Source organism: Trichosurus vulpecula, chromosome 1, assembly GCF_011100635.1.
Source record: "Trichosurus vulpecula isolate mTriVul1 chromosome 1, mTriVul1.pri, whole genome shotgun sequence".
NCBI classification, from domain to species: domain Eukaryota; kingdom Metazoa; phylum Chordata; class Mammalia; order Diprotodontia; family Phalangeridae; genus Trichosurus; species Trichosurus vulpecula.
In genome coordinates this window covers 122,114,983-122,140,247 of record NC_050573.1, presented here as the reverse complement: position 1 = coordinate 122,140,247, position 25,265 = coordinate 122,114,983, and the positions used below count along the sequence as shown (strand labels likewise).

The following is a 25,265-nucleotide window of genomic DNA, read 5'->3' as shown; positions in this document are numbered from 1 at the left end:
TAGAAAGTGCTTTGCAGATCTCAAAGCTTTATAGAAAAGTCAGGGTCAGATGAGATAGCACATGTAAAGCATTCTGTATTTTTTAAAGCCTGATATGAATGCTATTTATTATTATTGTCAGTAGCAGTAGTCCATGAATATGTCATAGGGACTATCTCATGTTTGTATTCTTACCCCTAGTATGGTGTTTGACACATTGTTGTGCCATTTTTTAGTCATATACAACTCTTTGTTGAGCTTTTTTTTGGGGGGGGGGGAAGGGGTTTCTTGGCAAAGATACTGGAGTGGTTTGCCGTTTCCTTCTCCAGTTCATTTTACAGATGAAGAAACTGAGACAAGCAGGGTTGAGTGACTAACCCAGGGTCACACATAGTAAGTGTTTGAGGCTAGATTTGAAATCAGATCTTCCTGACTTCAGGCCTGGCACTCTATCCGCTTCACCACTCAGCTGCCCTGCTTGACACATAGTAGGTGTTTAATAAATGCTTGCTGATGGATCATGTGGAGATGTGGTAGGATGGAAGCTTACTCTGATAAAAGAGTTTCAGCGGTCATGTCCAGCACTGTCTTATAGGCTTTGAGTGAGGTGGTCTACAAAATGTTTATTTCTCTTAGGTAGCGATAATAATAGGCAAGTTTGCTCTAGCACCTTAAGATTTACAAAGTAGTGTAACTTTTTGTCGTTTCATTTTGATCCTGTGATTTTAATGTGAAATATCATTTTTGGGGGGGAGGGGTACTTCCTTCCTTCCTCCCAGCCTCCAGTTTGGAAAATAACTTGGGAATTGTCCAAGTAAATGGATGTGTCAAGAAGTCTGGATTTCTGAGAAGTAGAGCATGGGGTTAGGGCAGTTTTAGAGCCTGATCACTGGCTTCTAATGACATTTCTTCTAGACTTAGTGTCCAGTCTTAGGCAGGAAACTGTTATACTTGAGGGTCTCCATTTCTTTACTTGTCAAATGGAGGAAGAGGAATGGGATGTTTTAGGCCAACCCGAGTGGTACCATAGATAATGTTGGAACCGGAGTTAGCAACACCTGAGTTCTGATCCTGCCTCAGGCACTTACCAGCTCTGTGTCCCGGGGAACTGACTTAACTTCTTTCAGCCTCAGGTTCCTTATCTGTAGAATGGGGATAAGAATAGCTCCTACCTCATATGTTTGTGGTGAAGACCAAATGAGATACCATACGTATGGTAGCTGTTGGCTATTGTTATGGGCCTTGTCATTAACATGCAAAGAGGAGAAGATTTTGGCTCTAAGACTTGATCTCAGCCCAGCAATTTCCCCCGGTCTAAACCTTGTGAAGGTTCTTTCTCTCATCATCTAGTCTCAAAATCGAGATTTTCATGCTCAGTGCTGATTATGCTGGTTGTGTTGGAGAAGTCTGTGTACGAGGAGGAACTGGAGTGAGGCCACAGAATCATTTCACATATATTATTTCTGCAGGAAACACAGTATAATTGAGGACAATTTTCCATCATGAATTGCATCATTAACTAACACAGAGAAAGAGAAATTCAGTAACTTTTCCTTTTTTTTCTTCTGAAAAGCTGATGATCTGAAGAAAACATAAGTGAAAAGTTTAATGTGATTTCTTCCAAGTATATTTGTTCAAAATCAGAAATGAAACACTTTTTACACTGTAATAAAAATTTTGTGTTTTAATACATTGCCATGCACATATGAAGTCAAATAATGCGGAGTACAAAATTGTCAAGTATACAAAATGATAAAGCAGATTTCCAAGCCTGCTAGAGATCATGCCCACGGACACCAGAGAAAAAACAACACATTTTGAAAATTTTCATTTAACTCAATTTAAAGAGAATGCCTGCCTCCCCATCAACTCTTTCTAAAAACATTTGAAAACCATTAAAAAAGCAAAAAAATAGAACAGTGGATTAATGGGCATTAACATGTTGACAGCCACTTAAATATGGAAATGAACAGGTTAAAATGATGTGCAATCATTCTCATATTTGGGAAAAATAAGGTTTTCTGTACATTTTTGCCCCTGGGGTTCCTAGGGGAATACAATATATGCCCATCAGAAAGGCACTCGATGTTATCACTCTATTTGGATGCCTACAGAGACATAGTGCTATGGTGTAAAGGGAGGAAACACAGTTGTGGGTGATGAAAAAAGAAAATACCTGTATATCAAACCCTTCCAGGAAGCTAATGCAGGTGCTGGCTTATGGTATACTTACACAAGCTGTGAAAAAGGTCTATGACCTATGCAGGGCTATGGTGTTACAAAGCACACTTACTAAACCTAGCTGACAGTGTGTGCTCCCGCACACAAGCACAGGCATGCAGTATACCAAAGAGGGAGTGAACAATTTTCACTGGTTTACTTCTGATATTACAATAAACCTTCCCTAACCTGTAATTCAATTCACATCATGTGATCTTCCTTCATCAGAACCCATGCTACTAGATGGTGGCTAATGGACAGAATTCAGGGCAGAATGATTTGGTTCCTTACCCGCCATTCGTCAACTACATACTTCCTCTGCTCTTCAGCAACGCAGGGATTGAAAACCTATGCCCGGAAAGCCAAACTCAAAGCTCTCTCCTTTGGCTGGCTAGCTCACTAGAGTGCTCAGTGAATTGGGAAATGGAGTCAGGAGGACAGATGAGTGCCTCGGTCTTTGGGATCCACAGGACAGTACAAATATCGTTTGGCCAATCAGTTGTGGGATATGTTGATCACTACTTCCTCTCCTGGTTTAACCCCCAAAGGGTGGTGATGTGATCAAGATGGTGGGTGGAGATCATAAGGCATAAAGTAGGAGAAATAGGCATTGTGTTTCATGAAATTCTACTTTCATGGAGTCTCTGACCCAGATTATACTTACGATAATACCTTTATTTGTATCACACTACAATATTCATATATTATCTCATTTGGTCCCCATGAAAATGAAAAACCTACTAAAGTGGGAAGGGCAGGTTTCTCTTCTTCTAAAGATGAAATAGGCTTAGGGAGTCTCAGCTATTTGTCTAAGGTTTAACAGTAGAAGATGGAGCTGGGATTGGACCCCTAGGTCTTTGGATCCCTAGCTTGGTGGTTCTGGTTTCAAGATATATTCATTCCATTTCTCCTAGCTATGCTGTCCCCCCACAACGTTCTAAGAATAAACCTGAGCATAGAAACCACAATGGATCGATACTCTCTTCTCAGGTGCTTTTTATTGCTAATATGCAGTTTTACTACGATATCGATCTCTTCTAAAATTTTGTGTAAAGCTATTTAATATAGAGACTAATGATATTAAATAGTTGAACTAACTGGGAATTGCTTTAACAGGTCTCCAGTAGCATGATTAGAGGCGCAATGATGATTTTCAGCAGGATTCACTTCAAAACATTTGGGACCAGATCTTGCTTAAATGGAAGTGTAGTTCTTGATAGAATTATGGTTGGCATGCAGGACATAGCTCCAAGCCTGCACAAAGTCAAGCTCCCAGCATTATTCAGCTCTCTGCAATGTTAGCTGCCTCCACTGGCCAAACCACGGCTGCCGTTCATATAACCTTGTAAGGGCAGTTTTTTCTATTGGTGGACGAAGGGAGACTAGTAGTGGAGAAATCATCCAGAAACAAAAAAGGGGTTTTTAAAATCTAAGCACAAATTAAAGCCACTGGAACTCACTGGTCCTGGCTGGGTTTCCTGGTTAGGGTTAATAGCCACTCCATGGGGGCCAACCTCCTATCTTTTTAGGTTTAAGGTAAGAGCTGAATAAGAATGGAAGCAAACAAAACAACCCCAAAGTTACAATATTCAATAAGGATCCAGCTACATTCTTTTTAATGTCTCTACCCCACCCCCCAACAGTTGCCTTTTAAAATATGGGCAGGAATTGAGCTGTATATTTCAAAACTCCTCTCAGACTTGTTGAGAAAACCATCGAGGCCTGGCTTTCAAATGCTTACTGTGTGAGCTATGAAAGTGAGAATCGGCAAATCCTACCCCCGAGACTTCACAAAGTTTTGTTTTTGTTTTTCAGTGTAGATGAAAACAGACCAAAAATTAATTGTGGCAAAGAATAGTCCCTGGGAGTTGATGCAGGTGTCTAGATCTCATTGACTACAGCAGCATATCACTTCTATAAAATTTAAATTAAACTGAAGTGGGATCTAGAAGTGTGTGTGTGTGTGTGTGTGTGTGTGTGTGTGTGATATCTCATGGGTGCTAATCTTTTTAGCTGAGACATGCTAACATCTTTGAAGGAGAAAGAAGAAGGTAGGCAACGTCAGACTATTTGAGAGATGGGGCAGGACTGGAAAATGGCTAGCCTGATAAGCCCAACCTGAGGCATCTCCTGTCCCTATCAGGGTTATGTCACAAAATCAGACTTTTACTTATTCTCCTCAAGGAAATCAAGAAAGGTAGTTACTTCATTCTAAGAATAAAATCTAAAGATCATTTTTCCCTACTCCCCCGTCCCCATATAGTGAAAAGAGATTGTATTGTGATAGAAACCACTGGCTCAGCCCTAAGCTTTGCCTCATTGTTATAGAGCCTGGGAAACTGCTTGAAATCATCTACTATTTTTTTTTAATCCTAATGAACGGAATTTTAAAAGGCTTAGATATACGGGAAAGGGGAAGTCACTCTCCACAAGTTGTTACTATTTCAATTATCAATGACTAATATGAAATTAAAGGTGAACAACTGGTACCTCAACAGTGTTATTTTATTTCATGACCAGTGAAATCCCATTTCAATCAAGTCTGTTACAAAACATCTCATCTTCTGCTTTAGCCTAACTGTATGGACATTTAGCCATTCTGCAGTCATCCTCCTTGTGGGCAGGAGGACCAAATCCTATCAGGACCTGAAGGCACTTCTCTTTTAAGTTTCTCTCAATCTCACTACCTACATCTCAGAATTTTTTGGGTCAAGGAGGTGATCATAGCAAAGACCCAGTAAGGCTGCAAACATCATCACTCCTTCCAAATACCTGAATTAGAATCTCAGTGGAAACATCTACTTTGTACTAGTTAATCAAGGGTTTGAGCAACTTATAACTTTTAAAAAAGCTGAGCATGAGTGGTTGGTCTTTAAAAGTCTTCCCTTACTTTCCTCTGGAGAATTAGGAGCGTACAAAAAATAATGGAGATGCTATTCTCCCTTACCTTGAGGCAGTTCTGAGGAGCCAGGGATAATGCTGTTGTTTTGTAAAACTGAGTTCTGGAAATTTCGGTGGTGACAGGAGGAGATCTAGATGTGGCAGAGGTAAGGGGATTAAGAAAGTATGAGCTATCTGTCCTTGAAATGTAGCTGAAACTCACCTCCTGGCCCTCTCTACTTTGCGTAGGGATTGTTTCATTCTTTGTCCTTGTATCCCCGGTGCCTAGTCTCAGTACCTAACTCTGGCTTAATAACTACTTGTTGATTGACTGATTCAAAGTCATGTCCCAGAGTGGAAGCTGATGCACCACAGTGGTGTGGTAATCAAGTTCCTCCCCCATCGAACTCAAGAAGGTATTATTTGTTGGAATAGGACTCCATGAATGTTTTTTTTTTTTGTTTGAGCTCTTTATCAAATAACTGAAACCTACCCACAGCACCATGAAAGACAGAGAGAAGTGGAAAGAGAAGAAAGGGGGGTGGGAATATACTGTGGATTTGGGGAGGGGTGAATAAAAAGAGCCTTCAGGGAATAAAGAAAATTTATGTCATTTTCAAATATTTAATTTTTTAAAGTGTCTACATCAGTTTTAAGTCCAGTTGTCAAGTAATAAAATTACTCCAAAGAATATAGAGGAAAACACTGCACAGAATGAGCTTGCTAATACATTTGGAAACAGGTGGATTGCCAGAACTGAAGAACTAACAGGGATCTTAAAAACATGGGACATTTGCAGACCGAGAGAGAGAGAGAGAGAGAGAGAGAGAGAGAGAGAGAGAGAGAGGGAGAGAGAGAGAAGGAGAGAGGGAGAGAGAGAGAGGGAGAAAGAGGGAGAGAGAGGGAGAGGGAGAGGGAGAGAGAGAGTGTTAGCCAACAAGAGTATTACCAGGTAATGGGGTATGGGTGGGGAAGTCCATTAGAAGTTTTCCTCTTTGACATATTTTCTCAAATAAGGTTGATATTCCTTGTCTTCCCGGGTGTTAAAGTATATTTCAGTATTTGCTGGGTTAGTGAGTTATAAGTGTCTTTATTGTGAAAATTCTACTGTATACTCATAATTGTCCAGTCTGTCCTTGTTAGCCCTTAGGGGAATTCTGAGGCCCCTGTAGGACATGTAGAGGAAGTCTCTGAGGTCTGAGAACCGCAGGGTGCATTTGTAAAATTATGCAACCTTTTAAATTTAAATTCAGTTCCTTAGTGAAAGTTAGCTAATCTCATCTCTTTCCCAACCCTCTTCTTGGCACCCTAGAGATCCTAATAATTATTCATGCCTATTCATTCTCAAAACTATATTTTCCCCTGCAGTGGTGGGTGTGAGTCTGTTTCTTCACAGGAAGATGTGGGGTAGGCTTTGAGAAAATGGAAAAGTGAATGTTAAAAATTTATAAGTATTTCAATAACGTACTACTTCACCCCTGCCTCTCCTGCTGCCATTCTCCCCAAATCCTCACAAACACTAATATTTCTCTCTCTCCAAAGTGTTCTAAGTTTCTATACAGGATACTCAAGGAAGAATGTTTATCATTTTGGGGAGCCAGCCATGATTAATCTATGTAGGCTCAACCCTTTGCTCCCCCTTCCCCCCCACATACTCTCTTTACCAAAGAACCCAAGGTTGAATCGTAGGTTCATAGATTTAAAGCTGGAATGGACTTTAAAAGCCATCTAGTTCAATGCCCTTATTTTACAAATAAGACCCTTAAGCCTTTGAGAGGAAAAACAATTGCCTGAAGTCATCCAGGTGATAGAGGGAGGTTTTGAACCTGGGTCTTCTGTTTCTAAATCCAATGTTGCTTCTACTAGGTCCATTTCACATCTGAAGCTGTTCCTGAATTTATAATGCTGTGCTTTCCAAACCATCCCTGGGAGTCACTGAGACAGAACAACCATCTGAAAAACAGTAGTTTGGCTATTTCAATGAATGATAAGTGCTTGGCACAAATACATGTTTAGAAAAGCTATCTGGAGTCCTCTTGGTTAACTGTCTTCTCACAAATGTCAACTCACCAGTGCTCTAACTAGATCTTTTGATTTGAAACAAGTCGGGAGACTTTTGAAAAAAAGCAATAGAAGAAGCCTTGTTTGTTTCTTTAATGGATTTATGAGCATTTATATTCTTGAAAAAAAATTTTTTTCCTTTGTTTATTCCAAGCAGTGACAATAAGACTTTAATCTGGGAAATGGACTGATCTCAATGTTCAGACTACACTTCCCCAAAGCCAAAGGGCTAGACAATATGCCAGTAACCTTTAATTTGTTCCATGGGATAAAGGCAAGAGACCAAATATGGTAGCTAGCAGACAATTCTTTCAGGGATTCTAGGAGGACCCCATGGGCACCAGATTTCCACAATGTCTTGAGAACCTGGCAGTCTTTCTTTACAAAGACTATGGGGAGTCTAAACCCTGTGTTTTATTGTTGTATCATACCAAATGTATGGATACATACACCCATGTGGGTAGGATAGAATGGGGCTGGGGGAAAGGGGTATTGAGTATTTATCATAAGGACAGGAAACACAAAACTGGAAGCAAGATGAAAACTGGGAGTGGGAAGAGCTGGGAATAAGGCATGGATGGAATTGATGGATGTTTCTACCACCTGTTACTTCTGTAGCTGACCTACCATGCTGCCTTAGGTCAGGTGGCTATCAATTGGACTGTCATGTGCAAGGTGCTAGAGGTGTGTTACGCATGCTGGCTGTGCTCCCCAGGGGTGGGGTGGGGACACCTGGGTTTGGGGTTGCATAAAGAATCAACAAGAGAAGCAGCAGGAGAGGGTAAACAGATTGAAGCAAATCAGCCCTACCTGCATGATTCCATGGTGACAGCTGGGGAAGTGGGGTAGGGATACTGCTAAAAGCCTGGAATTGTAAGGGACTGATGAACCCAAGTTTGGTTACCCTAGAGCAGGGGTGGGGCACCTGTGGCCCTGAGGCCGCATGTGGTTCTCTAGGTTCTCAAGCATGGCCCTTTGACTGAACAGAATTCTGTGAAGTTTAGATTTGGTCAAAGAGCTGCACTTGAGGACCTAGAGGGCCACACGTGGCCTCAAGGATACAGGTTCCCCATCCCTGCCCTACGGTACAGAATAAAGATTTCAAGTCAGCTTTCCCCAAAGGCACTCCAACAAATCTCTTTTGGGGCTGCAGTGATACTTTCCTCTCTTGGTATTTACTTGGGGAGTAGCTGGGGAATGATTAGGGTGGCGGAGAAAGAGTCCCTATGGGATCTTAGGGGTTATTTCTCAGTAGGCTTCTTTCTCTAGCACTCTCTTGATAAACTTCTGTTTATCCATTCTTCTCTCTGACTCACTGGAGTTTTCAAGAGGATTTCTTTCCCCGTTGCTGGGAGTTTTTAAGAGAGGTACAATGAGCTAAACCCTTTCAAAGACTTGGGAAGATGGTCAACTAGATGAAGTCTGTGGGTCTGAAGATATCTCTAAATGCTAAACTTGGGGAAGAGCCCAGTCAATTACAAGTTATCTCATGCGGTTTTAAAGAAGTCAATTTCTAGGATTCATAAGCGAGGCCTGAGATGGTGATGTGTCAACCCTCAGAGATAAACTTTACTGGACCCTTGACTCAGTTCAAATAGTGGTATTAGGTTTCAGAAAACAAATTTGAATCAGCTAAGTAGGATTGGTCCATGTGGGCTCTGATGCTTCAAGAGGGACTAAGATAGAAATTGTTCTAATAAAACAAAAAAATCCCCCCGAATATTGACAGTAAAATAGCAGAAAGAGAACTAACTGGAGGATGGTTAGAAGTTGTTTATGGGAAAAGAAATCCTACTGGGGACTGACAGCCATCTCCTTCTTGTGGGATACAGTTTGGTCACTTGTTTTGTATTTTTTGCCTTAGAAGGTTCTACATATGATGCTAGGAGCCTGTTAGGCTCATAACATGTTATGAAACATGTTTACATTCCTAACATGATATAATATTGTGAACATTTCCACTGAGATTGCAGAACTGTTGTAATGGTACCTATGACTCCTTCCATAACATTTTGTGTCAAGCAAGAGCCATGATATGACCAAATTCTCTTGCCTTCACTACCCACTGACCCATGGTTGCTGACGAAAATGGAATCCCTCTCCTTGTTTTCAAGATCTCTGCTTCTATTGATTAGAAGAAAGTTTATGGTGGTACAATGGAAAAAATAAGCATGCTTATATTTGTGGGCAATATGAGGGCATCTAGGTATAAGAAAATAACAGGTAATGTCATAATCACCATGGTCCACCTACTACCCCTATGCTCATCTGTTCCTGGCTCAAATCAAGACAGTTGTTCAATAACATAGGATGAAATCTAACAGTACCATGACCATATCTACACCCAGATACCACAAACCACAAAGGATGTGTAAATAGTGGAGTTTGTCTTGGACAATCTCAGCCTAGAAATAGAACAAGATTTTGGGGAAAAAAAGAAAAAAGAACACCTTGGTTTTTTTTCTTCACATATACAGAACGTGCTAATTCTTCTGTGTAGAGCTCACCTATAAAGTGCTTAATAATTGAACGGAATACCTTTAGACAGCATAACTAACAGATACGAGACATGTTTACATTCCTATCAGGGTGTAATATTGTGAACATTTCCACTGAGATCGCAGAACTGTTGTAATGGTTCCTAAAACATCATGCCATCTGCATACATAATAAAAGAATCCAGTAGTTGCCATGCTAAAATGGGACTTCTAGTGAAGGGCACAGAGAGTCCCCCGAAGGGAACTCAAGTTATGCACAGTGATGAAAACTGGAAGCAATTTCCCAGCTAATGGTCTGTCAATGACCACTTGGAACAAATTAGCACTGGAGATGATGTGCCACATTTTAAATCCATGGCAAACTAGGATTTTCCCAAACCCATCATCTTGACTGAGTGGTTGGAGCTCAGTTAATCTTTCAATTCTCCAAGGTCGTCTTGTGGCACTGCCGTTCTTTCGGCTTTTCATGAGGGAGAGGCCACTTTCATATCAACTGGCAGGACAGCAGCTTTAGAGGCTAATCATGATTATGGAGAACCCTCTGTTGAGGCTGTAAAAGAAATGAAAAAAAAATCAGGAAAGTCATATATTTCACATGATACAAATCTGCACGTTTCCAGAACGTAAAATGTTGTTACCCTGTTCAAACGCAGGTGCCTTGAGCCCCAGGTGAAGGCAGCTCAACACTAGAATGGGGTCTCTGACAGAGACTGTCTATAAAATATTCCCTGGAGAGTGATAAGAACAGGGGAGATACCCATCTTACTGAGGGGAGGCAGGCTGCACTCCCTGGAAGCAAGGGGATGGACTACCTCAACCCTGGGAGTCACATCCAATTCTGTGATTCTTTCCATTAATAAATCTATTGGAAGGAGATCAGATTGGGACAGGCAGTGGGGATGTGTTTCTGTGCACAGTCTAATTGGGTTTTCCTACCAGAGGGCAGATACTGTCATTCAGAGGAAAACCCTCCAGTGATACATACATACAACTGGAAGAAAAGAAGCCCCATGCCAGGGCTTCTCAGCTTGCTGTTACATCCATTGCTACTTTAGTTATCAATTATTTTAGTCATACAACCTGTAACTTTTAATTCATTTTTAAAACAAATTTTTGATACCTTTTGTTTTTATACCACTATCATTTGTGAATATTCCTCACTAAAGCCCAACAGAACTCTCCTTTGAAACAAACCACAACAGAAACAACCATATAGTGGTAACATTCGACGATTTGTATGCAACATTCTGTCCTTGTACTCCTCTACCTGCCTTGCTTATATGAAGGGGGTATAATTAATTATCTCTTCTCTGGGACCACAAAGACTTTTTGAATTACTTCTGCTTCCTTTTAGTGTGCTTTTCATTTATATTGTCTCATCATTGTGCATATTGTTCTCCTGATTTCACTTTGTATCAGTTCATAAATATTTTCTCTTATTTCTCTGATTCCTTAGCAATCAGTCAATAAACATTTATCAAGCACCTATTAAGCACTGTTACATTAAGCACAGTGCCAAGTGCTGAGGATACAAAAAGAGACAAAAGACAGTCCCTTTACCTCAAGGAGATTACATGGGAGGGGGGAAAGACAGCAGGTAAACACACATATGTTCATAGGAAGTCATCTATAGGATAAACAGGAAATATTTAACAGAGGTAAGGCACTAGAATTTCGAGGGGTTGTGGAAGCCTTCAAGCAAAAGATGTGATTTTAGTTGGGACTTGAAGGAAGCCAGGGAGGCCAAGTAGGCAAAGTGGAGGAGGGAGAACATTCTAGGCATGGTAGACAGTCAGAGAAAATGCCTGGAGCTGAGAAACGGAGGTTCTTGTATGAGAAACAGTCAGGAGGACAATGTCACTGGATCTCAGAGTAGTGTAGGGGAGTGAAGTGTAAGAAGACCGGAAAGGTAGGAGGGGGCTAGGTTGCGAAGGGCTTTGAATGCCAAACAGAGCATTTTGCATTTGATCCCGGAGGTGATTAGGAAATACTGGGGTTAATACTGAGTAGGGCAGGGGGTGATATGATCAGATCTGTGCTTTAGGAAAAGCTTGTTAGTGGCTGAATGGGGAGAGAGTTGAGGCAGGAAGACCCATGAGTAGGCTATGGCGATAATTCAGGTGTGAGTTGATGAGGGCCTGTGGTAGCAGCGTCAGAGGAGAGAAGGAGGTGTATTTGAAATGTAGCAAAGGTGAAATTGACAGGTCTTGGCAACAGCTTAGATAGGGGAGATGAGACATAGTGAGGAACCTGGAATGATTCCTAGAGGACTGGACGATGGTGTCACCTTCTAAAATAACAAGGATGGTAGGAGAGGGGAAGGGTTTAGGGAAAAGATGATAAATTCCAGTTTGGACATATTGAGTTTAAGATGTCTACCAGACATCCAGTTCAAAATGTCTGAAAGGAAGTTGGAGATGAGAGACGGAAGTTAGCAGAGAGTTTGGGGCAGGATAGGTAGATTTGAGAGTCTTAGCATAGAGATGATTATTAAATCCAAAGTCATTGTTTATTTCTGTCTACTCATATTTCATTAATTCATCAATTACAGTTTGTCCTGCTATTTCCAAATTAATGGGCATTTACTTTGTTTTTGGTTCTTTGCTACAAGAAAAAGTACTGCTGTGAATATTTTGGTAGATATGTGGCAGGCCTCTCTGTCTGCTTTTGACCTCCCTTCGGGCATATGCCCAATAGTTAGACTATCACTTTTTATTCTTAACAAAGGGAAGGTCATTCCCTGTTTCTGTCTGGGTGGCATTTCCTGGGTTTCTTGGTTTTAGTTTCTGATCAGTCAGATTAGTCAGTCAATATGTATTTATAAATCATCAACTATGTCCTCAGCCTTGGGCTAGACACTGTGGGAGTGGGAGAAAAACAAAACCAAACCAAACCTAAGACATAATATGATCTCTGTCCTTGAGAAACAAACAGTTGAGGAGCCAAGACAAACACAAGACGTGAGAAAAACACAAGTTAAAACAATATACGGTATCTCTCTTACTAGCACTAAATAACAAGGCCTCGTGCAAAGAATATGCTTAAAAAAACTCTTTTCAAAAAGTTTGAATCAAATTGTGGCTATCTAGAACCCTCAGGGTATGTTTTTAGAAACAGTCCAGTTTTCTGGATGGTTGAGGATTCACGTTCTCAAAGCAAAACAACTTGTAGAATTTAACTCTTTTTGTATTGAAATGCTTCTAAACGATATGTCATTTAATCTCTCCCCGATGACTACGGGGCATCAGACTATGTGCTGCTGTATGTTGTATGTGGTACAATACATTGTGTATTGCACAATGCTAGGAGACTGGTTTGTAGATGAGGTGGATGAAACCAAGAGAGTGGAAATGACTTTTCCTAGGGTCACTGTTACATCTCTGGTGTCCTGGGTCTTGCTTGACTCCGTGGAATGTTGGTAAGTATTGGGGATGGAGAACCCACCCTGCTGCTGATTGGGCCATGAAGCAATCAGCTTCCCCCCCCCCCCCACAACCTCCTCAAGCCAGCTACTTAGTTCTTGAAAACAATCCTATCTGTGGTACTGGAAGTTGCCCTCAGGATGAAGTGCTGCCCAGCCACCCTGATATAACTGGCCATATGGCTGGTATTCCTTGGGGGGAAGAGCTACATTGAAACAGCTCACACTGAAAAAGGTTAACTGGGGTTTTCTCTAAAAGGGACATCATAAAAGAACTGGAAATTGAGAGGATGCCCATTAACTAGGGAATAGCTGAGCAAGTTGTGGTATATGATTATGAAATGACAAACAGGATGGTTTCAGAAAAACCCGGAAAGTCCTATATGAACTAATGCAAAGTGAAGTGAGCAGAACCAGGAGAACATTGTTCACAGTAACAGCAATATTGTAATGATGATCAACTGTGAAAGACTTAGACAATTCCAAAGGACCCATGATGAAAAATGCCATATACCTCCACAGAAAGAACTGATGAACTCTGAGTGTAGACTGAAGCACACTTTTCTTGCTTTTAAAAAAATAACATAGCTAATATGGAAATATGTTTTACCTGACTTCTTGCCTTCTCCATGGGTAGGGGCAGGGAAAGAATTTGGAACTCAAAATTTTAAAAGATAAACGCTAAAAATAAATTAAGAACAAATAATTCATAATAAAACAACAGATAATAATAAAAGAAATATTGAAAAATAAAAGAGGCAAATAATATTGTCATATTATATTGATAACTGCCTTGCTGGCTTATGATGTGAGGGATCATTTGTAACATTATTTCTTGTCTAGGCTGGTTTTTTTCTTTTTAAAATTATTTCTTAAAGAAAATATGTTAGGAAGGATCGAATCTTCTCTTTATGTCACCTGAACCCAACTGAGGCACACTTGGCAATGTGTTAAGTACTTTTTTCTCTGGTTACTTGCAGAGCATTTCTCCTTAGGCTTTGATGAGCCCTCAAGGAACTTTGGTTATCATCATACCAATGGACCAGTTGGGTCTTGTCAGGGACCAGTTGGGGCTGAATAGCTATAGAGGGTCTGCCATATATGTGACAGTCCATAACAGCAGAACCCAATAGGTGCTTACCAGATAGTAACACTGATGATTCGTATTTTTCCAATCTTTTTGTCTTTCCACAGTCTGTCTGTTTCCCATAACTAGAACGTTCTCCTCCCTCACTTCCATCTCTTAGAATCTCTAGTTTTCTTCAAGGCTTAGCTGAAATATCACCTCCTTCATGAGAGACCTTTCTCAATTCCCCCAGATATTAGTACCCTCTCCTGAAAATGACTATTTAGAAAGAAGTAACTCTGAGTTCAAATCTAACCTCAGATAAGTTGTATGACCTGTGCAAGTCACTTAACATCTGTATGCCTCAGTTTCCTCATCTTTAAAATGGGGATAATAATACTTATCTCTCGGGGTTGTTGTGAGGATCAAATGAGATAACTCTAAGGCAGTCAGCACAGTGCCTGGCACAGAGTATTATATAAATGTTAGCCATCATCTAAGCCAGGGGTTCTGAACCTTTTTTTTGTGTTGTGGACCCGTCTAGCAGTCTGCTGAAGCCTATAGTTTCTAAATGCATAAAATGAAATACGTAGGATTATGAAGAAAATAAAAAATAATGTAATAGTGTTTAAATATTAAAAAACGTTCATGGACCCCAAGTTCAGAACTTCCATTTCATTTTTGACTTCTGATCCCCAAAGTCTTGCACAGCATTTAGCATGCAATGGAGACTTGGACTGCACCTCTGCTCTCATTGGTATAGGAAACTCTCAATGAGGAAATGTCCTTCCATCGATGCAAACCTAAACATTATCTGCCCTAGGCATTGATAGGTTAGGCGACTTGTCCAGAATTGCATAGCTAGCATGGGTCAGAGGTAGAAACTTGAACTCAGGTCTTTCTGATTTGGAAGCCAGCTTGCTATCTGCTCTACCATGCTGAGTATTTTCAGCTCAAGAAGCACTTACTATATTTGAATTGAAAAACCTCTTGATTATTCATCCTGGCTTTTATTAACTGAGTCCTTCAAATGTTTTTTCTTAAAGAAAAATTTTGATTTTTGTTCCAATGAACAAAAAAATGGATTTCTCCATGATGGAAGAAGACGTTGGAGAAAAACAAAACCTTAATAACAAATCTGTATTGATAAGTAAAACAAACTCCCACATATGCTGTGAGATTTTGAGTTCTGAAAGGCTATGTTAATTCTATTAGCTAAGGGTGGTACACTGGATAGAGTGCTGGGCCTACAGTTAGGAAGATGAGTTAAATTCTGCTTCAGACACTGTGTGACCCTGGGCAAGTCACTTCACCCTGTTTGCCTTGGTTTCCTCATCTGTAAAATGAGCTGGAGAAGGAAATGACAAATCACCCCAGTCTCTTTGCTAAGAAAATCCTAAATGGCATCACGAAGAAGCAGACATGATTGATACAACTTAACAACAAACGTTAGTTCTGATGGGTTCTTCCTCTGTGGAAAAGTTTTGAATATAGTTTTGGCCATAAGACTGTGTCTGCTGACTTAGGCAGGATCAATCCCCCCCAAATTACAGAGGACTTTATTATCAGTACATTGACCAGTTTGGAAGAATTCTAAGGCCATGGTGACCCAGTAAGAGATAAGGCCTAAAATGGAAAAGGGAGGTGGGAGGGGGAATGATCCACAGAAGGAAACTAATTTACTTTAAAGAGACAGGGCAGGTGGTGGCAGGAAGGCATTGGGTACTTAAAGGACATAGAGAAGGGGTATGACAGAATGTGGAAAAGGAACAGGAAGGGGAGACTGGGGATGCCAAACCCAAGCTTTATTTACAATGGGCACAGTATCGAAGGAATTCGTATAAGGTTGAAGAAGAGGAACTCAAGGTATCCTCTGGGGGACCTGAGGGGGAACAACCTTCATGGATTCGGAGAGAAACCTATATTTAGTGATAAAGTTTGACTCCTACAAGAACAGCAACGGCCCCAAGTTAACACATAGGTGCTTTATAAATGTTTGTTGAATAGAATGCAGTGATCCTTCCTCCACATTTATCTCTGCTTTCATTATGTTTTGTTCTAAAAGCTGCTTGATTCTGGTTCCTTGGCCTTGTTATAGGTGAATGTTTTCATTTTATTGGGTGTGGGAGAAGAAGAACATTTTGATGGAATTGCAGGAGGCATCTACTTACTGACAAGCAGTTCCTCCTATTGTAGAGGTTTCCCTCAGAAATAGCTCTTGGCCCACATAAGTATGAAAATCTTTTTGTTTCTGTCTTCTGGTATAAACACTGTCCAAATAGCCTCTGTACCATATGGAGACTGGAAGTTCAGTTTTTTTAATGGGAACCCAGCATTTCTGCCTATTCCTTGCATGGATTCAATCACTCCAATCACCAGCCCAATGGTTCCATTGATAGGTATTTTTATTTTTGCCTCGGTCCTGAAAAATGAGCTTGGAGTTTTAATTTGTTTTGTTTGTCTTTTTCAGTTCTAGGCACAGGTAGTAGAGTTTCTGGACTTAGGAACAACTGCAGGCTGTGTGTTGCTGTTAGCACCACAAAGAAGCTCTGAGAAGCCAGGGTACTGGGACTCAGGCCCTCTGGAACGTTGTGGGACTATGTTACATGGGAACTGAGTTAATATGTGAATGTAATCCCCCTTCATTCCCTTGACACTGAGGTGGCATAGGGGAGGATGATATTCCCTAGTGTTGTGGGGAGAAGGGGAAGTGTGTTTATATGTTCTTGCTTTTGTTGTCATCCAGTTGTTAAAGTTGTGTCTGACTCTTCATGACTCCATTTGGGGTTTTTCTTGTCAAAGATACTGGAGTGGTTTGCCATTTCCTTTTATAAATGAGGAACTAAGGCAAACAGGGTTAAATGACATGCCTAGGGTCACGCAGCTGGTAAGTGTCTGAAGCTGGATTTGAACTCATGAAGATGAGTGTTCCTGATTCCAAGACTGAATGCTCTATCCACCGTGCCATCTAGCTTCCTCTGAGGTAAATATTCCTTTGTAAAAGCCACTCTGACTGTTACATGGTAAAATGGAATTGGGATTTAGGGAACCCCTAAAATGGAGGAAATAGAATTATTGGGGACTTAAGTCAATGGGACACTCCTCATCCCCCTTTAAGGGGACTAGACACCCCTGGAGGAGAGGTGAAATGTAACAGCCCTGGCCTTCAGGCAATGTGGACAGTGTGGGCCAGAGTAATCACAGTTACATATAGATTTAAAAACATTCTGAGAAGGGGTCCACAATAAACAATGCTAGGTAGCATTTTTGAGTGTGCAGGGTCCTTTACATAGCTCAGTTGATACATAGGCTTCCATAGGTTTTACCAGAATGCCAAAGGGTTCCATGGTACAAAAAAATTAAGAACTCCTGTTCTGAATTACATATTTTTTTTTTCTTGCAGGGGGGAAGGCAGGGCAATTGGGGTTAAGTGACTTGCCCAAGGTCACACAGCTAGTAAGTGTGTCAAGTGTCTGAGACCGGATTTGAACTCAGGTCCTCCTGACTCCAGGGCCGGTGCTCTACTCACTGCACCACCTAGCTGCCCCTGAATTACATAATTTGAAGGAACCACAAACAGAAAGCAGAATTCTTAGAGATCAAGCCTTTTCTTCAGCCTCTAATCAGATACGTTTCCTGAAGCCTCCTTGTACATTCACTTCGGCCCAACTGTTCCCTTCTTCCCTGGACCTGCCCTGGGCTCTCCCTCCTCCATGCCTCTGCTTTTGCTAGAACTGTCTTTGTCTACTATACCAGTTGGCTTTTTACCCCTTTACTTCTGCCTGTACCCCGAAGCCTTTCTTAATCCCCAGGTACCAAACAATCTTCTGCTCTGAACCTCACATAGCACTTCTGAGGAGTAAGTTTCTAGTAATTCATTGTATAGATCAGGGCTGTCCAACCTTAGGTTTTTATTGAAACAATAGACAATATATTTTGATGTGCCTTTTTAGTGAGAGCTCGGCTTCCTTTACTAAAGCATTTATGTAAATTTCTATGCTTGTAGGCAGGCCGAATAGATCACATTGCAGGCCACATTTTGGACAGCCCTGGTATAGATGCTGCTGCTGCTGCTGCTGCTGATGGCAACTGCTGCTGTTGCTGCTTCTACTACCAACTCACATTATATAGTGCTAGAAGGACTTCTTCCACAAGGGTACAGGGAAGTAGGCAGTGCCAGTTTTATTCTTTTCAGTTTGCTGAGGAGGAAACTGAGATTCAAAGGTGGTAAGAGACTTGCCCCAAGGTCATTTAAATAATAAGCTGGCTCTGAAAGCCAGGACTGGAACCCAGGTCTCCCGACTTTAGGTCAAGTGCTCCTCCTATTAGAATGACTATAGGATTCACAGGGCGGCTCGCTGATGCCAGGCCTGGAGTCAGGAAGACTCGTCTTCCTGATTTCACATTTGGCCTCAGACACTTACTAGCTGTATGACCCTGGGCAAGTCACTTAACCCTGTTGGCTTCAGTTTCCCCATCTGTAAAATGAGCTGGAGAAGGAAATGGCAAATCACTCTAGCATCTATGCCAAGAAAACCCCAAATAGGTCACAGAGAGTCAGACATGACTGAAAAAGGCCTGAACAACAAAATGAAACCCACAGAGACAGGGATCCAGTCTTTCATATACTAGTTTTTTTGTATTCCAGACAACTTTCAAAGACTATAGATAGCAGAGAAGGCTACAAAGAGTCTATATTATTCTAGGAAGTCCCTTCCTGGGAGTTCCCTTTACTGATGAAATCATAGGTCCTGTCTATGTCTATGTCTTTTCGACTCTGAGGAGCTAAAGCAATGAAGTTTGACACCTCTGCCATTTAGGAGCTTAGAAAATTGCCTGGAGGCACTGAGAGGTTAAGTGACTTGCCTAGGGTCATAGAGCCAGGATGTGTCAACGATAGGACTTGAACCCAGATATCTACAAATCTATATTCATGTTTCTACATCTTTCTTCCCCTACCACCCATCATAGTACATTATACATAAAACATATTTTTAATAAATATTTGTGAAATCAACAAAAAAGCTAGTCAAAGCAACACTAAGAATAATCTCTACCTCTGGGTTTCTCCAGATAATGCAGGCATACCTCATTTTATTGAGCTTTGCTTTACCGTGCTTCACAAGTAACTATTTTGTTTGTTTGGTTTCCAAATTGAAGGTTGGGCCAACCTTGCTTCGAATGTCTTTCGGCACCATTTTTCCAACAGCATGTGCTCATGTCATATCTCTGTGTCACATTTTGGTAATTCTCACAATATTTAAAACTTTTTCATTATTATTATATCTGGTATGGTGATCTATGATCAATGAGCTTTGGAGTTATTATCACAATTGTTTCGGAGCTCCATGAACTGCACCCATATAAGATAGCAAACGTCATCTATAAATGTTTGTGTGTTCTGACTCTTCCACCAGACCAGTAGCTTCCCTGTCTCTCTCCCTCTCCTCAGCCTCCCTATTCCCTGAGACACAACAATATTGAAGAATATTACATAAACTTAGTTGATAAAGCAGTGACAGGGTTTGAGAAGATTAATTCCAATTTTGAAAGAAGTTCAACGTGGGTAAAATGCTATCAAACAGCACTGTAGGCTACAGAGAAATCTTTTGTGAAAGGGAGAGTCAATTGATGTACAAATTTCACTGTTGTCTGATTTTAAGAAATTACAATAACCACTCCAACCTTTAGCAACCACCATCCCAGTCAGTCAGCAGCCATCGACATCACGGCAAGATCTTCCACCAGCAAAAAGATTACAACTCACTGAAGGTGAGCTATAACTCAGATGATGGCTAGGATTTTTTAGCAACAAAGTTTTTTTTTTAAATCAAGGTATGTACATTGTTTTCTTTAGACATAATGCTACTGCACACTGAACAGACTACAATATTGTGTAAACATAACTTTTATATGCACCAGTGAACCAAAAAATTTGTGTGACTTACTTTATTGCTACATTCACTTTATTGCGGTGGTCTGGAACTGAACCTGCAATACCTCCTAGGTAAGCCTATAATAGCTAGCATTTATAATAGAATGTTAAGGTTTGCAAAACATTTTCTATATATGATCTCATTTGAGCCTCACAACAATTCTGGGAGGCAGGTGCTATTACCACCTTCTTTTTACATATGAGAAAAGTAAGACTGAGAGGTTATATGACTTGTCTGGGGTTGAATAGCTACTAAGAATATGAATATAAGACAGTATTTGAACTCCTGTCTTCCTGAATTTAAGACTGGTGCTCTATCCATTGCATCACCTGGTTTCCAATTAACAAAGAAGTAAGGGACAGTTTAGTATAAGCAAAGACAAAACTAGAATGCTTAAAGGCAGGAAGATGCTCATTTTTAGGACAGAAGTCAACCTCATATAGGGCTGAGAATGAGATCTGGAGCTCAGTTTCCGGCTTTGCTACTTTCCTTTTCAGTCCAGTGTGGTGCTGAAGTGGTGTCTTTTGGGAAGAAGAAAGATATATGCTATAGACTCGGCATCAGCCCATAGGGTCCAAACAAAGATAGACCTTTCCACTTTGTAGGAACAGCTCTGTGCATTCTATTGAGAAGGATGGGAGGAAGGTATCCTTAGCATTCAACAGTCTGTCAAGCAACTGGAGTTTTAGGTCACAGGGGTAGGCCTCAAATGATACATGACCGGCTATAAAAATTTACATCATTTTTGAGAAGCACATTCTGAAAGCTTGAGGTATAGCCTAGCCAATAAGTCTATGGGTCGAAAAGTTAGCTCTCTGGGTCCCATCAGCAAAGTCAGGAATAATGCTGGCTATCTACCTTCCCTTCAGGGAGCTATGAAGGCTGGTGGGATGTTCATCAACAGCTTAGTGAGCCCTGAAGAGAAGGTGCTATAAATCTGGAAAAATAGGCTGGTTCAGTGAATGTTACTATTACACTGATATTTCAGACTTCTAAAATCTTCATCTTTTCCATGGCTGGAGGGTGACAGCTCCTTTGTTCCCACATACTCTAGGTCCAGTAGTTCTCAAACTATTTGGTCTCAGGACTCCTTTACACTCTTAAAAATTATTGAGGACTCTCCGGTTTTTGTTTATGTGGGTTACATCTGTCAATAGTTACTGTATTAGAAATTAAAATGTCTTTTCTATTATTATGAAAATAGTTTTGACCACTCAGAGCCCTTGAAAGGGATCCCTGGATGACACTTTTAGAGTCACTTCCCTTGTCTAAGATGATACAAAAAGGGATTAGACCTCGTGATTTAATTGATATAGGAAATTCTTGGATGAGGAAACTCTATGAGTGAAGACTGGCTCCTTCTCTGCCACTTAGAGTTATTTCTTAAGTACTGAGAGTTTAACTGACTTATCCAGGGCCACGCAGGGACTTCAGTGAGATAGGAATGGAACCTGGGTCTTCTCGGCTCTAAGGCATACTTTCTATCTACTGTGCTAAAATATTATTTAAAAAACCCAGCTACAAAATAGCAAGAAACCACAGTGCCACTTGTCTATACAGGAGAGATGTTCCCTTTTCTACATAACTACCCTCTTCAACTTATCTCTTATTCATTTTATTTGACTTTATATTTAATGTAATCAAAACCTGGTAATAAATCATTTCTAGTTTAAAAAGACACAGCATATAGCTCTATGAATCAAAATGGCATTTGGATAGGCAAGCTAAATTAATGAATTAATAGATATGGAATTGGATAGGAGATAAACCAGGATGGGGCTGAGGAGCACTCAGGAACAAATAAAATTGGACCTTGCTACCAACCTCTTAGCAGATATATAGGATGACTCGCTTGGTTTTCTCAGTTCCAGTGGCATCCCTTTGTACATTGCCATTATCTTTTCCTGAGAGCTGCAGTCTCTGCTCTGTGATGGTATGATCAAGGAACTGGTGGGAGTCTTTGATTATGTGATTATGGAATCTATAGCTACAAGCAAGATGGTAACAAAGGTAGCAGAAGTCTAGTGTCTATTAATTCCGAATCACCTCATACCTATGGATCAGTCTGAAATTTTAACTCTACCCCAGCAGTGAACTGGAAGCCAATATTTTTAGTTCTGGATCTATAGATTCTAATGTTATAAGACTGTATTTTTACATCTGGGAGGACCTTTGGAGGCCATCTAGTACATCTGCCCCTTCTGATAGGAAGAAACTGAGACCCAGCAAAGTTAAGTAACTTCACCAAAGCCTGTATGTAGGTAGTTAGTGGCAGATGTAGGATTTAAACCTACGTCCTTTAACGCCATATCCAACAACTATTTTTTTTTTACTATACTCAAGATTTTGTTTTTAATATTTATCATGCTGTTCAATCAATAAGCATTTTAAAATACCTTTTAAATTCTGCTAGGTGCTGGGGATTCAAATTGCAAAAAATCCTTACTCTCAAGGAGTTTATATTCTACAGATAAGAACAGACTTGTTTTGGAAATAAATGAGGGTGTCAATATTTTGGATGTATTTTAGGATCCAGGCTGTTTGCTAGTTTGGTAGAATTAAGATAGGAGAGCCACAAGCTATGTTAGCCCATAGGCCCACACTTGTGTCAGACTTTAAGGTGGAAAGCTATAGCTTACAAAATACAAGAATACTGTATACAACATTCTCTTTGTTCTGCTCATTTTGCTCTTCGTTATTTTGTGCAAGTTTACCCACGTTTTTCTAAGATCATTGAGCTCATCATTTCTTATAGCAAATATACAGTAACAATAGTTTTTTTTTAATTTTAGTTTACAACACTCGGTTCTACATAATTTTGAGTTCCAGATTTTCTCCCCTCCCTCCCCCCCTCCTTCCCCAAGACGGCATGGAATCCCATATAACTTCCACGTATAACTTTGCATTGAATTAATTTACACACTAGTCAAGTTATGGAGAAGAATTGTGATCAATGAAATGAATCATGAGAAAGAAGAAACAGGACCAAAAAAAAAACCCAAAAACAAAAACAAAAGAGAGAAAAAGAAAAAAAATAGTTTTAAGAACTGTGAACAAATAAGTTTTTTTGACTATTATAAATACCAAAATTAACTACAAAGGGCATATGAAGGAAGATGCTATCTGCATCCAGAGAAAGAACTGATAAATAGTATGTATAGAATGGTTTTACATGTGTGTGTATGTGTGTGTGTGTGTGTGTGTGTGTGTGTGTGTGTGTCTAATGACAGCCATCTCTAGGGTGGGGGGGGGGAAGGAAGAACAAAAGGAAAAAAAAAGAAAAAAGAAAGTTACATGATAATTTAATTATATATTTAAAAGGAATAGCAAGTGGTACATAACAGATTTTCAGTTCCATGTATAATGATCTTTTTTTTTCTATTCTACTATTTTATGAAAATGCTTGTTTTATTTCTTAAGTTCAGAATAAAATAAACAAAACAAAACAAAATACTAGAATACAAAGGTGGCTAGCCACCTGTAGTCTAAAAATCCAATGTGCCCAAACTATAGCCAACCAAAATTTCACTTTAACCCCAGAATAATCGGACTGATTTCCCCAATGAGATAAACATGAAGTCCCTTGGCACTGTGGCAAGAATGGTGGTGACCCTGAATCCTTGCTAGCCAAGAACAAGTTCTGGAATGTGAGACCATCTCAAGCTGGAATGGCTTTAATGAAACTCCCCATTAAAGTCATGCAGGTGACATTTCCTCTAATGAGGAAATCTTGATCAGAAATGCCAGGTGAATAAATCTCTGGACTGTATCAACATTTTCGATGAGCCAGGTTCCCTCATCTAAAGATGACATGGCTTTGAGCTCTGTGGAAGGGCATTTTCTGGGAAGTGGTGAGATTTGCTTAGTTACAATAATACGCTTCCCAATCCACACCACGTGAAGAGGAGATTATACATCTTCATGAGAAGAGATATATAAGGCCAGATGTTCTCCAATTAGGTCAGTGGTAACTTCAGCTGCCCTGCTACACACTGGACAGAGGAAAGGGAATTCTATTCCAGTGATCAAGTCAACATTTTGAAGTCATTAAAATGTCAGAGACACTCACCATTAGGCAATGCTAGAACCCTGATTCCTCCCTAGGGCAATGTTCCTTCTCTTTGCCCAAATAAGGTTGAATTTTATGAGGTAATATTTTAATGGATTTTAAAGCTTAATCCAATGAACTAGAAATGCCTTTCTGCCACCCCAAAGTTAGTTTTCTTGGCAGATTAAATAGTTGATTTTGATGTATAAAGTCTTAATTTTTCTCGTTTTCTGTTTCTGATTTCTTAGATTAAGGGTTTCAAACCAAAGGCCAGTCCTTCCCCCAATCCTAAGGCATATTATTCATTCCTCTTAATTGTTTTGTTTGGGAGAACATATAATCAGATTTGTAAGCCTCTGTCAAAAGAAACAAAAGTTTAAATAGTACCAGTCCAAGAAGATGAGTGTTATAAATTTAAAACAAATGTGAAATTTGAGTTAGAGGTCACCGTCTAATATCATTTAGTACTTTAAAGATGGAAGAGATCTTAGAGATCATCTGGCTCAGTCTTCTAATTTTATAGGTGAGTAGCAGGATGGGTGAGTGCCTAGAAGAGGGTAAAGTGTGAGAAGACTGGAAAAGCAGGAGGGGGCCAGGTTGAGAGGAGCTTTAAAGGCCAGAGGACTTTGTATGTGATCCTAGAGGTCATGGGGAGCCACTAGAGTTTACTGAGGAGGATGGAGTGACATAGATCTATGTTTTAGGAAAACCATTTTGGCAGCAGAGTGGAAGCTTGATGGTAGTACAGGGGATAGGAGGCAGGGAAACCAACCAGAAGGCTGTCATAATAGTATAGGTGAGAGAGAACACCAGACTTGCTTCTAGCCCAGACTCCACAGCTATCATTGAAGGGAGAAATCATTGTGAAGGGACCCATCTTCCTTATTCACCACCACCATCACCACCAACAACTGCTGATAAACTTCCACTAACAGGCAGATGGGCACAGGAGCCCTGGGACTGGCAGCATTTACCCCCATGCCCTTGCCCCAAGACCACCAGGCTTGCTTCCATTCCATCCCTCACGGTCATTATCCAGGGAAGTAACTCCCGTGAAGAAGGTGCCAGCCATTCCTACCAACTGTCAACCAACTGCTCTCTATAGGGTAGGCAATCCAGCCCAGCTGAAGCAACAGGGCACTTTTAGGGAGAGTAG

The 25,265-nt window shown here is 40.4% G+C and overlaps 1 protein-coding gene across 1 annotated transcript in view; it reads right to left on the bottom strand.

Moving 5' to 3' along the window:
* Window positions 1-1,634: 1,634 nt before the first annotated feature.
* The window catches only part of SAMD12 (sterile alpha motif domain containing 12), a 530,415-nt gene continuing 506,784 nt past the window's right edge, over window positions 1,635-25,265 (bottom strand). Inside the window, exon 5 of the mRNA XM_036757739.1 lies at window positions 1,635-10,188. Within this exon, the coding sequence (XP_036613634.1) occupies window positions 10,166-10,188 (23 nt within the window). The 3' untranslated portion in view covers window positions 1,635-10,165. The remainder of the gene's footprint in view (window positions 10,189-25,265) is intronic.